Below are 12,869 nucleotides of genomic sequence, written 5' to 3'. Positions count from 1 at the left end.
TGTACCATACAAACTGTAAATGTAATCCCCTCAGTAACTGAACTGGCTGAGCGTTAAAGCTTAATGAATTGTTCTGCGCCGAGGTGGAGTGTTTCAGGGGGGCACCGGACACTCTTCCTCGTGGCTCTTAGCCCTGGACAGTGGGCAGTGGAGGACCTACTACACTAAGAGCCCTGGACAGTGGGCAGTGGAGCACCTACTACACTAAGAGCACTGGACAGTGGGCAGTGGAGGACCTACTACACTAAGAGCCCTGGACAGTGGGCACTGGAGGACCTACGACACTAAGAGCCCTGGACAGTGGGCAGTGGAGGACCTACTACACTAAGAGCCCTGGACAGTGGGCACTGGAGGACCTACGACACTAAGAGCACTGCCAGTGGGCAACTAAGAGCACTGACCGTGGGCAACTAAGAGCACTGACCGTGGGCAACTAAGAGCACTGCCAGTGGGCAACTAAGAGCACTGACCGTGGGCACTGGAGGGTCTAATTCTGATAGTTTGATGTGCAAGTGAGTCTGGTCGGAGAGGGCATTACATAACGAACCTTGGAGAGGAGAAAACACAACTAAAGCAGCTCATCAGGGAAATGTTCCCCCTCTGTGCCATACATTACATCTTCCACAAGGAGTACACACATTAGACCAGGGGTGGTGAACCTGCGGCCCGCGAGCCACATGCGGCTCTTTACCTTCTCTCAACTGATGTTCCCACTTCTCCTTGGCCTTAGAGTTTTTTATTTTTTGAAATAGCCTATATTTCTGGTAAATGAAAATGCTTTTCATAATTCGATAGTACTCATAGTTAGGCTGCAATGTTTAAATTAAAATAATTTTAACGTCATGTTATGGATAGGAAAAAAGAAGCAGACACGTTTGTTTCTTTAGCCAGGTGTAATGCTACTGTTGCAATCAGGAAAACCCTGAAGCTAAGCGCAAATAGGAGGACGAACACGGGACATTCAAAAGGAGGATTTATCTTTTTGTAGCATAACCCTTCTGGTTGATATGTCAACGTAACCAAAATAACACCATTAAAAAACGTGTTCTAGTTTGGTACTAGTTTAACTGATGCATAAAGCTTCAAACCTGAACATTTCCCAAAGGCACTGACCTTTTTAAGTACAAGGTAAAGGTAGGATACATAGATGTCAGTCAGAGAAGCAGACTCGTCTTCTTTTTGTGTATTTTCTTTTAAAAAATGTAGCTACTGAACACTCAACGGAACATTCGACGGTCACATTGGCATCATATCATTTGTTACATTGAAGCATTGCTCATGCTAATAAGTCATTCAGTGAGAGAGAATTTGTGATGTGTGTCAGATATCTTCGTTGCTAGCTACTCATTCCTGAAAAGCAGCTTCTGCCAACTGCCTATTTAAACTGTAGCCTAGGCCTAAGTCGATGTTGCAGTGTGGGCATCTTTTTTGTTGTGCGGCTCTTTTGAGTTGTGTGATGCTGGACTGGTTAGCCACCCCTGCATTAGACACACACCCACACACACACAGACACACACACTCACACACACACACACACACACACACACACACACACACACACACACACACACACACACACACACATTGTCTGTAAGGCTGTAAGTAGTGTGTGTGTGTCTGTATGTGTGTATGTGTGTGTCTGTGTGTTTTGCATGCTTTGGGAGGAGTTTAGGCTGTGTAAGGAGCATTCTCACACCTGTTTCTGCTGCTGTGGAGGGAGGGAGGGAGGGAGGGAGGCTGGAGTGAAGAGAGAGAGAGAGAGAGAGAGAGAGAGACTCCCGGGCAGCGCACTGTAAAACAGCCCACATCTGCTAACGAGAGCCTGGCAAATTAACCCCTAATTACAATAACAGAGTGCAGGCCTCCCAGCGACAGACAGGGATTTGGAAGGAAGGAGAGAGAGAGCGAAAGAGAAAGAGAGATTGAGAGAGGGAGAGAGAGAGAGGGTAGGATACATTAGCAGGTTGAATAGAAGGACTGTAAAAGAGAGTGAAAGAGAGAGAGTAAGAGATGAGAGGATAGAGACACTATTGGGTTGAATGGGAAAACTGTTAAAGAAAAGAGAGAGAGAGAGAGAGAGAGAGAGAGAGAGGAAGGAAGAGAGGGAGTCTAGGGGGTTGAATGGGAGAATTGTGAAAGGAAAGAGAGATGCAGAGAGAGTGCTGGTGAAGGAGAGAGGCAGCTGTTGAGATGACAACAGAGAAAGAGATTAATGGGAGACAGAGAAAGATGGAGAAAGAGAAGGAAGAAGAATAGGTATGTCCAACGGAGAGAGAGAGAGAGAGAGAGAAAGAGAGTGTGTGTGTGTGTGTGTCGTGTGTGTGTGTGTCGTGCATGTGTGTGAGTGTATAGTGCGAACGTGCCGGTGTGTGTGTGTATCGTGTGTGTGTGTGTGTGTGTGTGTGTGTGTGTGTGCGTGTGTGTGTGTGTGTGTGCGTGTGTGTGTGTTCTATGGATTAACGTTTTACAAGCTGCCACACCAGCTCCCTCTCGTTCGCCGTGCCTCTACGTGCAAATGAGTCGCGAGGCCAGGGCCCTCCCACTTCGCCGTGGTAACGACCCTGACAATCCCTGGCTGAACCTCCCACGGAGGCAGAGTGCGCATGGCAACCATCTTCTGAGGCCATGGCAACCACCTTGCTCTGGCAACACTATACATGTCAATAACGGCATCTGACTTTAAATATGAGTTGGAGTAAGTGAGAGAGGGAGAGAGAAGGGGAGAGAGGGGGAGAGAGAGTGAGAGAGAGAGAGAAATAGCAATCTGTAGAACATGTAAATGCACTGATTCAAACACACACATACACAGTACACTCTAGTAAGGCGCTATAACAAAAACACACACATGCATGGAAACACAGTACTCTCCGTGTTAGAAGCACACACACACACACACACACACACACACACACACACACACACACACACACACACACACATAAAAAAGAGATGTGGAAACAAGCCAAAACGTGGTTTTGTGGGGAAAAGGCCTTTCCTGCCCCGCTCATTTTGTGTTCAATTAAACGTAAACCTGGCAACCGGCAGGGTGTGAGAGCAAAACTGTCCAGATCCCCTTCTGCTCTGCAGAGCGCAATAGGGCATGAAGGAAGGAGAGAGAGAGAGAGGGAGAGAGAGAGAGAGAGGGAGAGGGAGAGAGGGAGTGAGAGAGATAGAGAGGGAGAGGGAGAGAGAGTCGAAAAAAAAAACATAAAACGTAAAACAAACAAACTGAAAGAAAGAGCGAACTACAAAGAAAAAAGTCGGGAAAGAAGAAAGAATAAATGACAGAGGGCACTCAAACAAAGAGAGAGAGAGAGAGAGAGAGAGACCGTGGATCATACAATAGAGGGGGTTGGTGTGAAAGACACACAACAGGAAAACAGAGAGGGAAAAACAAACAACAGGAGAGAAAAGCACATAATGATGTATTGGGTAAACAAACAAACAAACAAATAAACAAGACGACGGCTTGACGCCGAAACGCATTTGTAGTCAAGGGCATGGTGCAATAAATCCTTTTAAAAGTACACTACACAAGAGAGATACACGTGCGGTTTCCTCCACTTTAAGACTGACATTTTTAACTCGCACCCAAAATACTTTATTAAGTGTTTGAGTGAGCGCGCCTATATTGCTGAAACAAATAAACAAAGCACTAGACTCTAGTGAGCTACTCTGTTGAGCCCAATTCCCACCAAAGCACTAGACTCTAGTGAGCTAATCTGCCCAATTCCCACCAAAGCACTAGACTCTAGTGAGCTACTCTGTTGAGCCCAATTCCCACCAAAGATTTTGCGACTAGACAAAACCGTTGCAGAGACAAGTTGCAGCGGTTTGAATTAAAACGCTGCGCGTTGTGGCCAGCTGTTGCAAGCCGTTGCAAAGCATTCAACAGGTCAAATCACAGTTGCACGGTTTAAAGGCCTATTCACACCAAAGATATTTGCAACGAGATGAGCTGCAGCATTCTATAAACCAGCAACTTGCTGCAACATTCTAAAACCTTGCAACTGTGACTAGACATGGTGAATGTCTCACTACGGCCTGCAACGACGTGCGACATAATTCACACCGCCGCAACTCTTTTCTGAAACGGTTTTGTCTTGCAAATCTTTGGTGTGAATTGGGCTCAACAGAGTAATTCACTAGACACCAGTAGTTACTCAGTAGTTACTCAGTAGTTACTCACTTGTTTATTTGTTTGTTTGTTTGTTCACTCAATACATGATTATGTGCTTTTTATCTTTTTAGCGCTTGTGATGTGTTGTCTCTCAATCAGGGTATGTTAATACAGTTACAAATCCAAACACACATTTACTTACTGTTGACTTATCAGCTAGTCGGTTAACTTTGCTGCTACAAAGAGTAGTGTAACACATGTGTTGCTATTGAAACGTTAGTGTTGCGAGTCGTTGCTAGTCGTTGCGAAGTTGTTGCGAAGTTGGTGTGAATCCCCAGTTTTTGTAGAATATGTGTTGCAGCAAGTTCCTGGTTTCTAGGATGTCGCAGTTTATCTCGTTGTGACTCTTTGGCGTAAAGTGGCCTTTAGTCCGGTACTGGGACAATGAATTACACATTGCAAAAGTAGTGATGTTTTCACACACACACACACACACACACACACACACACACACACATACACACACACACTAATGTAGTGATACATACACATACACAACACACATACGCGCGCACGCGCACACACACACACACACACACACACACACACACACACACACTAATGTAGTATTATGCACACACACATACCCACACACAACACAGACACACGACACATACGCACACACACACACACTCACACACACATTAATGTAGTCATACATGCACACACACACACACACACACACACACACACACACACACACACACACACACACACACTACCATTCACTCACTCGCTAAACCTTGCTTGAAATGATGCATATAATGAGGGCAAACTCTGCCAGTAACACATACACACACACACACCGCAAAATACGCAATATACACAATATTTGGATAAAACCCTTCTGGTTATGCACGGCTCCCTGTCCAAGTAGAGCTCAACTACCCATACACACAGACACACACCGTCACACACACACACACACACACACCGTTCCACACACACACCATTCCACACACACACACGCACACTGTCCCACACACACACACACACACCGTCCCACACAACGTCCCACACACACACCGTCCCACACACACACACACACACACACACACACATACAGTAGATAAAAGTCTCTGGTCTGTGCCCAGGTCCAGCTCAGAGTTTGGCTCCGGCTGCCCGTCTGGGGCCCTGGGGTTCTGTGTGATCAGCCTGCCACCAGGGCGTGGGTGGGTACGGGCGCCGTGCCGCGCCGCACCGCGTCCCTACTGACTTTACCGCCAGACTGTGCCAGGCCAGGTTTCGGCGGAGAGTGTGCCAGTTTTTCATATTTCTCATTTCAGGAAAAGAGCACAGGGCACATTTGCAACACACAAAAATCTCAAGGGAAAGTCAAACACACCCCCTCACACCCCCTCACCCCCTCAATAAAAACAACAACAAAAAAAGTTATTTTATTGAGGGGGAAACTTTTGTAGCAGACAAACTAGACTCACACATTGTCATGATTGGCTGACTGTGGTAGAAGGGGGTGGCGCTTTCTAATGGGTGATCTGTCATCATCAGCAAGGGTGTCATTTGTTTACCACAAACAAGTCATCAGCTTTTCAAATGGTACTTTTCAATACACCCACACTGTATCCAATAGTCCAATCAGAGCAGACATACACATCCCACAAATCTGTCCAACAGCCAATCAGTTTGTGCCTACAATCCATCTCCCTCCTCCACTCCCTGTAGAAGCCAATCAGAATGACACACAGTACTGTGTCCACCAGACATCACAATGAGACCCAGGAGTCATTTGCATGTATGACACGAACCAGACGCCTTTGTCCAATCACGCTAAATTACTAGCAAACGCCCATTAAAGCTTAGAATAACTAGTTTGATTCCGGAATGCATCTTAATGGATTTTTGTGACATTGTGAAGACCAACTTTGAACTGCTGTACTTCCACAGTCATCAGTAGTGCTTTCATCTAAAGGAATGTTCTGTACGTGGGAAGGACACTAATGTGCTGCTTTGCTACACTGAAAATAGAGGGGAAAAAACAGGAAAAGGGCCTTAACCTATATATAACTATACAGGCTTTTACCAATATAGAACTATATAGACCTTTACCAATATATAACTATATAAACCTTTACCTATATAACTATATAGGCGCCTTAACCTATATATAACTATATAGCCTTTTACCAATATAGAACTATATAGACCTTTACCAATACTATATAGGTGCCTTAACCTATATAACTATATAGGCTTTTACCATATAACTATATAGGCGCCTTAACCTATACAATATAGACCTTTACCAATATATAACTATATAGACATTTACCTATATAACTATATGGACCTTTACCAATATAACTATATAGGCCTTTACCAATATATAACTATATAGACCTTTACCTAATTAACTATATAGGCCTTTACCAATATAACTATATAGGCCTTTACCTATTTAATAATAAGCGCCTTTGCCAATATAAGCCTTTACCTTTATAACTATACAGTAGGCGCCTTTACCAATATATAACTATATAGGCGCCTTCACCTATAACTATATAGGCGCCTTTACCAATATAACTATATAGACTTTTACCAATATATAACTATATAAGCCTTTTCCTATATATTATGCAAATTACAAATGGATATTCTCCTTATCAAGGGAAGAGATCAGCTGAGGATCAAAACGTAAAGTTGTCAGGGCAACATTTACGGAAATATGTGAATGTGAATATATGTGAATAATATATAATATACAAATATATTTCCATCAACTTATATTACATTATATATGCAAATCGAGAGGTAATCCACCCCCCTCTAGCGAATATGTTTTTTTTATGTGTATTAGAAGATTAAATACGAACTTGAAGTGTTTCTCATAGGAATGGTCAAAATGCACAGTCACCAAGCTAGTATGATGCATCAATCAATCCAAAATGTTTCTCTATGAAGTTCAGTATGTTTTCATTTACTCAAAGACTACCTTTAACATACAGAAATGTCCTTGTTGATAGAACTGAATGAACTTCATCTCATTTCTACTGCTATTCAATGTGTTGCATGGAGTTATTGGCTGTTTCTTGACCATGTGAAAATATCACATATCACTGGGATTATCGTAAATACTGTGGTTTGGAGTACAAGAAAGACGACCATATACAGTATACATACTGTATATTAGGTCGATAACTGAACGAGATAATTTGTGGTCCAGTGTTACTTAGGAACAGATGCCATGGTGACACTACAACAACACTGTCTGAACTCACCGTTAGGTGCTGGAAAAGCCAGGCTCTCATGATGTTGGTGGCCACCTTGGGGAAGATGCCTCGTTTCTTGTTATTCCTCCTGTCCCGGTCAAGGTCGTCATCGTCCCCGGTGCTGGGGGACGCCACGCTGTTGTCCAGACAATCGCCTGTTCAAAAACAGAAACAGACAGCACAGACTGTTAGTATAAACGGCATCCTCTGCTAGCTATTAGCATTTAGAGGGAGTTATCTCAGACGTTCCCTGAGTCATAGAAACAGTATTATAATGTGACAGCTTCTCACATCCTCGCAGTCGTTCAACGACTGTTTAAATAAACAAATGGACAGCGGGGCTCGTTCCTGACCGATATTTTTTCTGGAGTGGTGGTCGGCTGGCAGAGGGGCAGGCCAATTAAAATGTCTGACTGAGCAGAGGATTTTTCTTTTTCTTTTTTCTGCCAAAAAGAGAGACAGCTTTCGCCTCAGGCCTGGGTGATCATGGCTGGCGCGGTTTCTGTGACTTCAGAGCTCCAAACTCTCGAGCGCCCGTCCTCTGTTTGCCCCAAGAAGGTAATTAGTTAATACGTTTCTTACAGACATAGATTTATTCATTTGGCAGACGCGTTTATCCAAAGCGACTTTTAAGCTATTAACTTTTAAGCATTTTAACATTTAGGCTACAGAGCTACAGCAACAGAATAACATTTAAGCTACAGTGCAGAGGAGACCACTGCATCTGTTAATACTAGTACTAGGAGGATAGGAGTGCCTACATATTAAATACACAATTTTATTTTACAGTATTTAATTTACTACAGTAATATATTTATAAATGTAATATTAATGTGTATAATTACATATTTAATATTATTGTTTTGCAGTATAACAGCAAACAGGAAGTTAATATACAGTATTCTCACTCTCACTTTCACACACACACACACACACACACACACACACACACACACACACACACACACACACACACATATTTCATATTTTGTGAAGAGACCATATATATATATATATATACACACATATACATGTATATATATACACTGTATATATACAGTCATTGGTTAACACTCATCATCCCCCTGCCTGCATCCAGCCCCCCTACATTAGCCGTTAGCTGGCAGTCTGCTCTTTAATGGATGCTGTGTTCCTCAGGTTGTTTTTACAGTGGCAATGTATTTGCATAGCCACGTGGATTCAGGGAATGAGGAACGCCGGTTGGCTCTGAGCTCCAAGATTTCACTTTTAATTAAACATTTATGTACGTATTTACGTTTATTTATTTTTTCCCCACAGGGCAACTTTTGCAGAGCTGGGGTTGTAGAGCTTGTTTGCTCTGTTGCCGTCATCTTGTATCACTTGGTCTCCAGCCCTGGAATCTGAATATTCACATGCACTCGCACACACACACACACTTACGCATACACTAGACTTAGTTTTCAACTCAGGTTGGTGGAGGTTTTATTAGTGTGCTTGCTTGTAAGTGTGTGTGTGTGTGTGTGTGTGTGTGTGTGTGTGTGTGGTTGTGCCTGTGTGTGTGCCTGTGTGCGCCTGTGTGTGTGTGTGTGTGTGTGTGTGTGTGTGTGTGTGTGTGTGTGTGTGTGTGTGTGTGTGTGTTGAGTCATAGGGTGAGTCTAAAGGGGTGGAAATAATCATAAAAATGACGGTGAGCTCCTTAAACCCACTCACAGCCTCATTAGGACCGGGGTGAGGGCACACACCCCACAGCTACCCACTCTACCTCTCTCTCTCTACCTCTCTCTCTCTACCTCTCTCTCTCTACCTCTCTCTCCACCTCTCTCTCTCCCACTCTCTCTCCCACTCTCTCTTTCTACCTCTCTCTCTCTACCTCTCTCTCTACCTCTCTCTCTACCTCTCTTTCTCTCTACTTCTCTCTCTCTCTACCACTCTCTCTCTCTCTACCTCTCTCTCTCTCTACCTCTCTCTCTCTCTACCACTCTCTCTCTCTTTCCCATTCCCTCCAACCTCTTGCTCTTTCATTTGTTCTTTTCTTCACTCTCTCTCCATTTCTCTCTCTCCTTTTTTCTTCTGGCTTCACACTTTGTCTTGCTTCTCCTCTTTCCTCCCACTCCTTCCCCCTTTTCTCTTTTTTCCTCATTCTCTCTCTCCCTCCTCCAGTCCTCCATCTCTTCTCATTTTCTTTGCCTCTTTCTATTCTTCTCACTCAGTTCTTCTTTCTCTCTCTCTCTCTCTCTCTCTCTCTCTCTCTCTCTCTCTCTCGCCTCTGTCACACATATTTTTTCACTCATTCTCATTAGAGAATCGTTGCTGAAGACAGTAATTCCTTTTTTATTTCTCTGTAAAGTTTCAAATTTCATATTCCTCTGTTTTTTTTTTTTTTCGGGGGGGGGGGGGCTCACGTGTTGCACACACACACATACACACACACACACACACATGCACACACACACACACACACCTACACATGCACACACACACACACATTTGAGAGAATCAACCGTTTTCATTTGAGAAAATGTATCCCTCACTGGAAACTATTTGTTTTTGATGAAACTGTTGGTTTGTGTTGCTACTAGTGACGTAATCTTACTGTTAGTAGGAATTTTACTCCCTCTCCCTCCTTCTCTCTCTCTCTCTCTATCAGAATTTTTGTCTTCCCTCTACTCCCCTCTCCACCCAACCCCACACAGTTTAGTGGCAAGTGGCTGGCCTCCCATTTCTCACGAGCCATAACTCATGAGTCCGCTCACTGCTGGCCCGCTCTCTCATCGCACACACAGCTGCAGGCTGGCCAGGGCCAGCACTGAGATGAGGGGAGAGGAGAGAGGAGAGAGGAGAGAGGAGAGGAGAGGAGAAGAGAAAGGAGAGGAGAGGAAAGAGGAGAGGAGAGGAGAGGAGAGAGAGGAGAGGAGAGGAGAGAGGAGAGAGAAGAGGAGGGGAGAAGAGAGAGGAGAGGAGAGGAAAGAGGAGAGGAGAGGAGAGGAGAGGAAGATGAGAGAGGAGGGGAGGGGAGAGAGGAGAGAGGAGGAGAGAGGAGAGGAGAGGAGAGGAGAGAGGAGAGAGGAGGGGAGAGGAGAGAGGAGAGGAGAGGAGAAGAGAGAGGAGAGGAGAGAGGAGAGGAGAGAGGAGAGAGGAGAGGAGAAAGGAGAGAAGAGAAGAGATAGGAGAGGAGAGGAGAGGAGATAGGAGGGGAGGGAAGGGAGGAGGAGAGAGGAGAGGAGAAGAGAGAGGAGATGAGATAGGAGAGGAGAGGAGAGGAGAGGAGGGAAGGGGAGAGAGGAGAGAGGAGGGGAGGAGGAGAAAGAGGAGAGAGGAGTGGAGAACAGAAGTGAAGAAAAGAGACATTTCTCTGTCACAGTCAACATTATATATAGTATATATACTCTTTTGATCCCGTGAGGGAAATTTGGTCTCTGCATTTATCCCAATCCGTGAATTAGTCAAACACACTCAGCACACAGTGAACACACAGTGAGGTGAAGCACACACTAATCCCGGCGCAGTTAGCTTCCTGCAACAACAGCGGCACTCGGGGAGCAGTGAGGGGTTAGGTGCCTTGCTCAAGGGCACTTCAGCCGTGCCTACTGGTCGGGGTTCAAACTGGCAACTCTCCGGTTACAAGTCCGAAGTGCTAACCAGTAGGCCACGGCTGCCCCATTGAATGACATGAATGAAACACAGCATCAGTATTCCAGCAGCTTTGACTAAGCTGATCTCACTGTTAGTAGAATTATACATGCCTACAAAATATGAATAACAACATATTACAGTTTTTCTCAGATCAGAATTGAAATTCTCAAAACTGTTCACAAACATATCCACTCTCTTGCAATCAACCCCTCTACACACAATAATGTGTGACTTTGTAGTTTTGAAAAAGCTAAGCCATATACAAAATAGGTGTGTCTTGTGTATTGTTCATTAGAAAATACTTACTGTATATTATACTGTAAACTGTCATATTGAAAACAAGAAGAAGCAGTTTGCCTAAACAATGGCGTAAGGACTTGTCATTTTGATTGCATAGACAGTTGCATTGGCATAAATATTTGCTTTTGAGACATAAACAAAGCATTTTGAGCAGGTAATCCACTACGCATTTTGCACTAATTGTTTTAGGAAATGCACTAACTGCTGTGCAAATGTTAATGATGAATCAAGAAATGCACTAAAGTAACTGAAAAAAACTGTGACATAATATATGAATATAAAATGTAATATATTTTACTGTAAATTGATTAGGACATATTAGGCATGTGGTTCCAACTATAGACTATACAGTCTATGGTTCCAACACACTTCATCAGGTTGGAACCATCATGTCTTGTAGATGTGTATATGCAAAAAGAAAACACACACACACACACACACAGATACACACACACACACACACACACACACACACACACACACACACACACACACACACACACACACACACACAAACACGAACACACACACACACACACACACACACACACACACGCACACACACAGAGCTTCCCCTGATGGAGTCCATCCGTGGCGGCGCTAAGTCGTAAACGTATGCTGAAGATGACAAAAATGCTCTGGGCTTGTTTGACTTGGCAGGGGAGCAGCTCTCCAAATGGCCCTTTTAATGGCTGATACCCGCCTGACAGAGAGAGCCTCGTCCACGCTGAATGACAGGGCAATGCAAAACCAATGCCTCAGAAGTCTGCACAAATATACTGTGGTGGAGCACTCTACCACACAAACACACACACTTATACACTTACATACACACGCAGACTCACAAACATACACACATGTACACACACACACACACACACACACACACACAAAAATGGTGCCGGTCAAAGTGACCGGCAGAGGTTTCGTTTTCCTGACATTTTGATGATATGCCGGTCAAATATCCTATTATCCCTTCTTAATTAGTCAAATTTAGGAAAACTGGAGACAGGCTATGTAGCTTAAAGAATGACATAATCAGGCTGTATAGAATGCAACATGTTCATTAGCCCAACTTAAACATGCCTAACAAGATCTAGCCAGTATCTTTTCATGAACAGCAAGAGTCCGCTTCGTTCGTTGTTTTAAAAAGGCTACGTTGTTTGTTATTGCTGCTACCCACGTTATCTCCAGTGGTGACTGTTTACAGTTTTCTCAGTCGCTTTGGTGCTTTTCTCACATCACTATTAACATTTGCACAGAAGTTAGTGCAATTCTCAAAACAATTAGTGCAAACTGCAAAACTTAGTGGATGACCTGCAAAAGCACGTCACTTGCTCAAAATGGATAGTCCATTCCTCAAAAGCAGGTATTCATGTCAATGAAACTGTCAGTGTCATCAAAATGAGAAGTCTTGACACCATCGTTTATGAACAAGATAGTCAAATGGCTTTGTCATGTTTTCATTATGACAGTTCTCTCAGTGTTTTCCAATGCAAAAAAAGGTCAGAACTCGGTGACACTACCTGAACATGCTCAAGACAGCA

At 43.8% G+C, this 12,869-nt stretch overlaps 1 protein-coding gene across 1 annotated transcript in view; it reads right to left on the bottom strand.

Annotated features, from left to right (window-relative positions):
* Positions 1-12,869, bottom strand: part of meis1a (Meis homeobox 1 a) — a 49,118-nt gene that overhangs the window by 25,237 nt on the left and 11,012 nt on the right. Inside the window, exon 8 of the mRNA XM_076288262.1 lies at positions 7,417-7,562. Coding sequence (XP_076144377.1) covers positions 7,417-7,562 — 146 coding nt within the window. The remainder of the gene's footprint in view (positions 1-7,416; positions 7,563-12,869) is intronic.

Source organism: Alosa pseudoharengus, unplaced genomic scaffold (genome assembly GCF_046254945.1).
Source record: "Alosa pseudoharengus isolate Yale_2024_CS ecotype anadromous, Long Island Sound unplaced genomic scaffold, YU_APseudo_1.1 YU_APseudo_1.1_scf_1, whole genome shotgun sequence".
In the NCBI taxonomy this organism is placed as follows: Eukaryota; Metazoa; Chordata; class Actinopteri; order Clupeiformes; family Clupeidae; genus Alosa; species Alosa pseudoharengus.
Note: the sequence above shows the minus strand (reverse complement) of the source record. Positions and strands in the feature narration are given on the sequence as shown.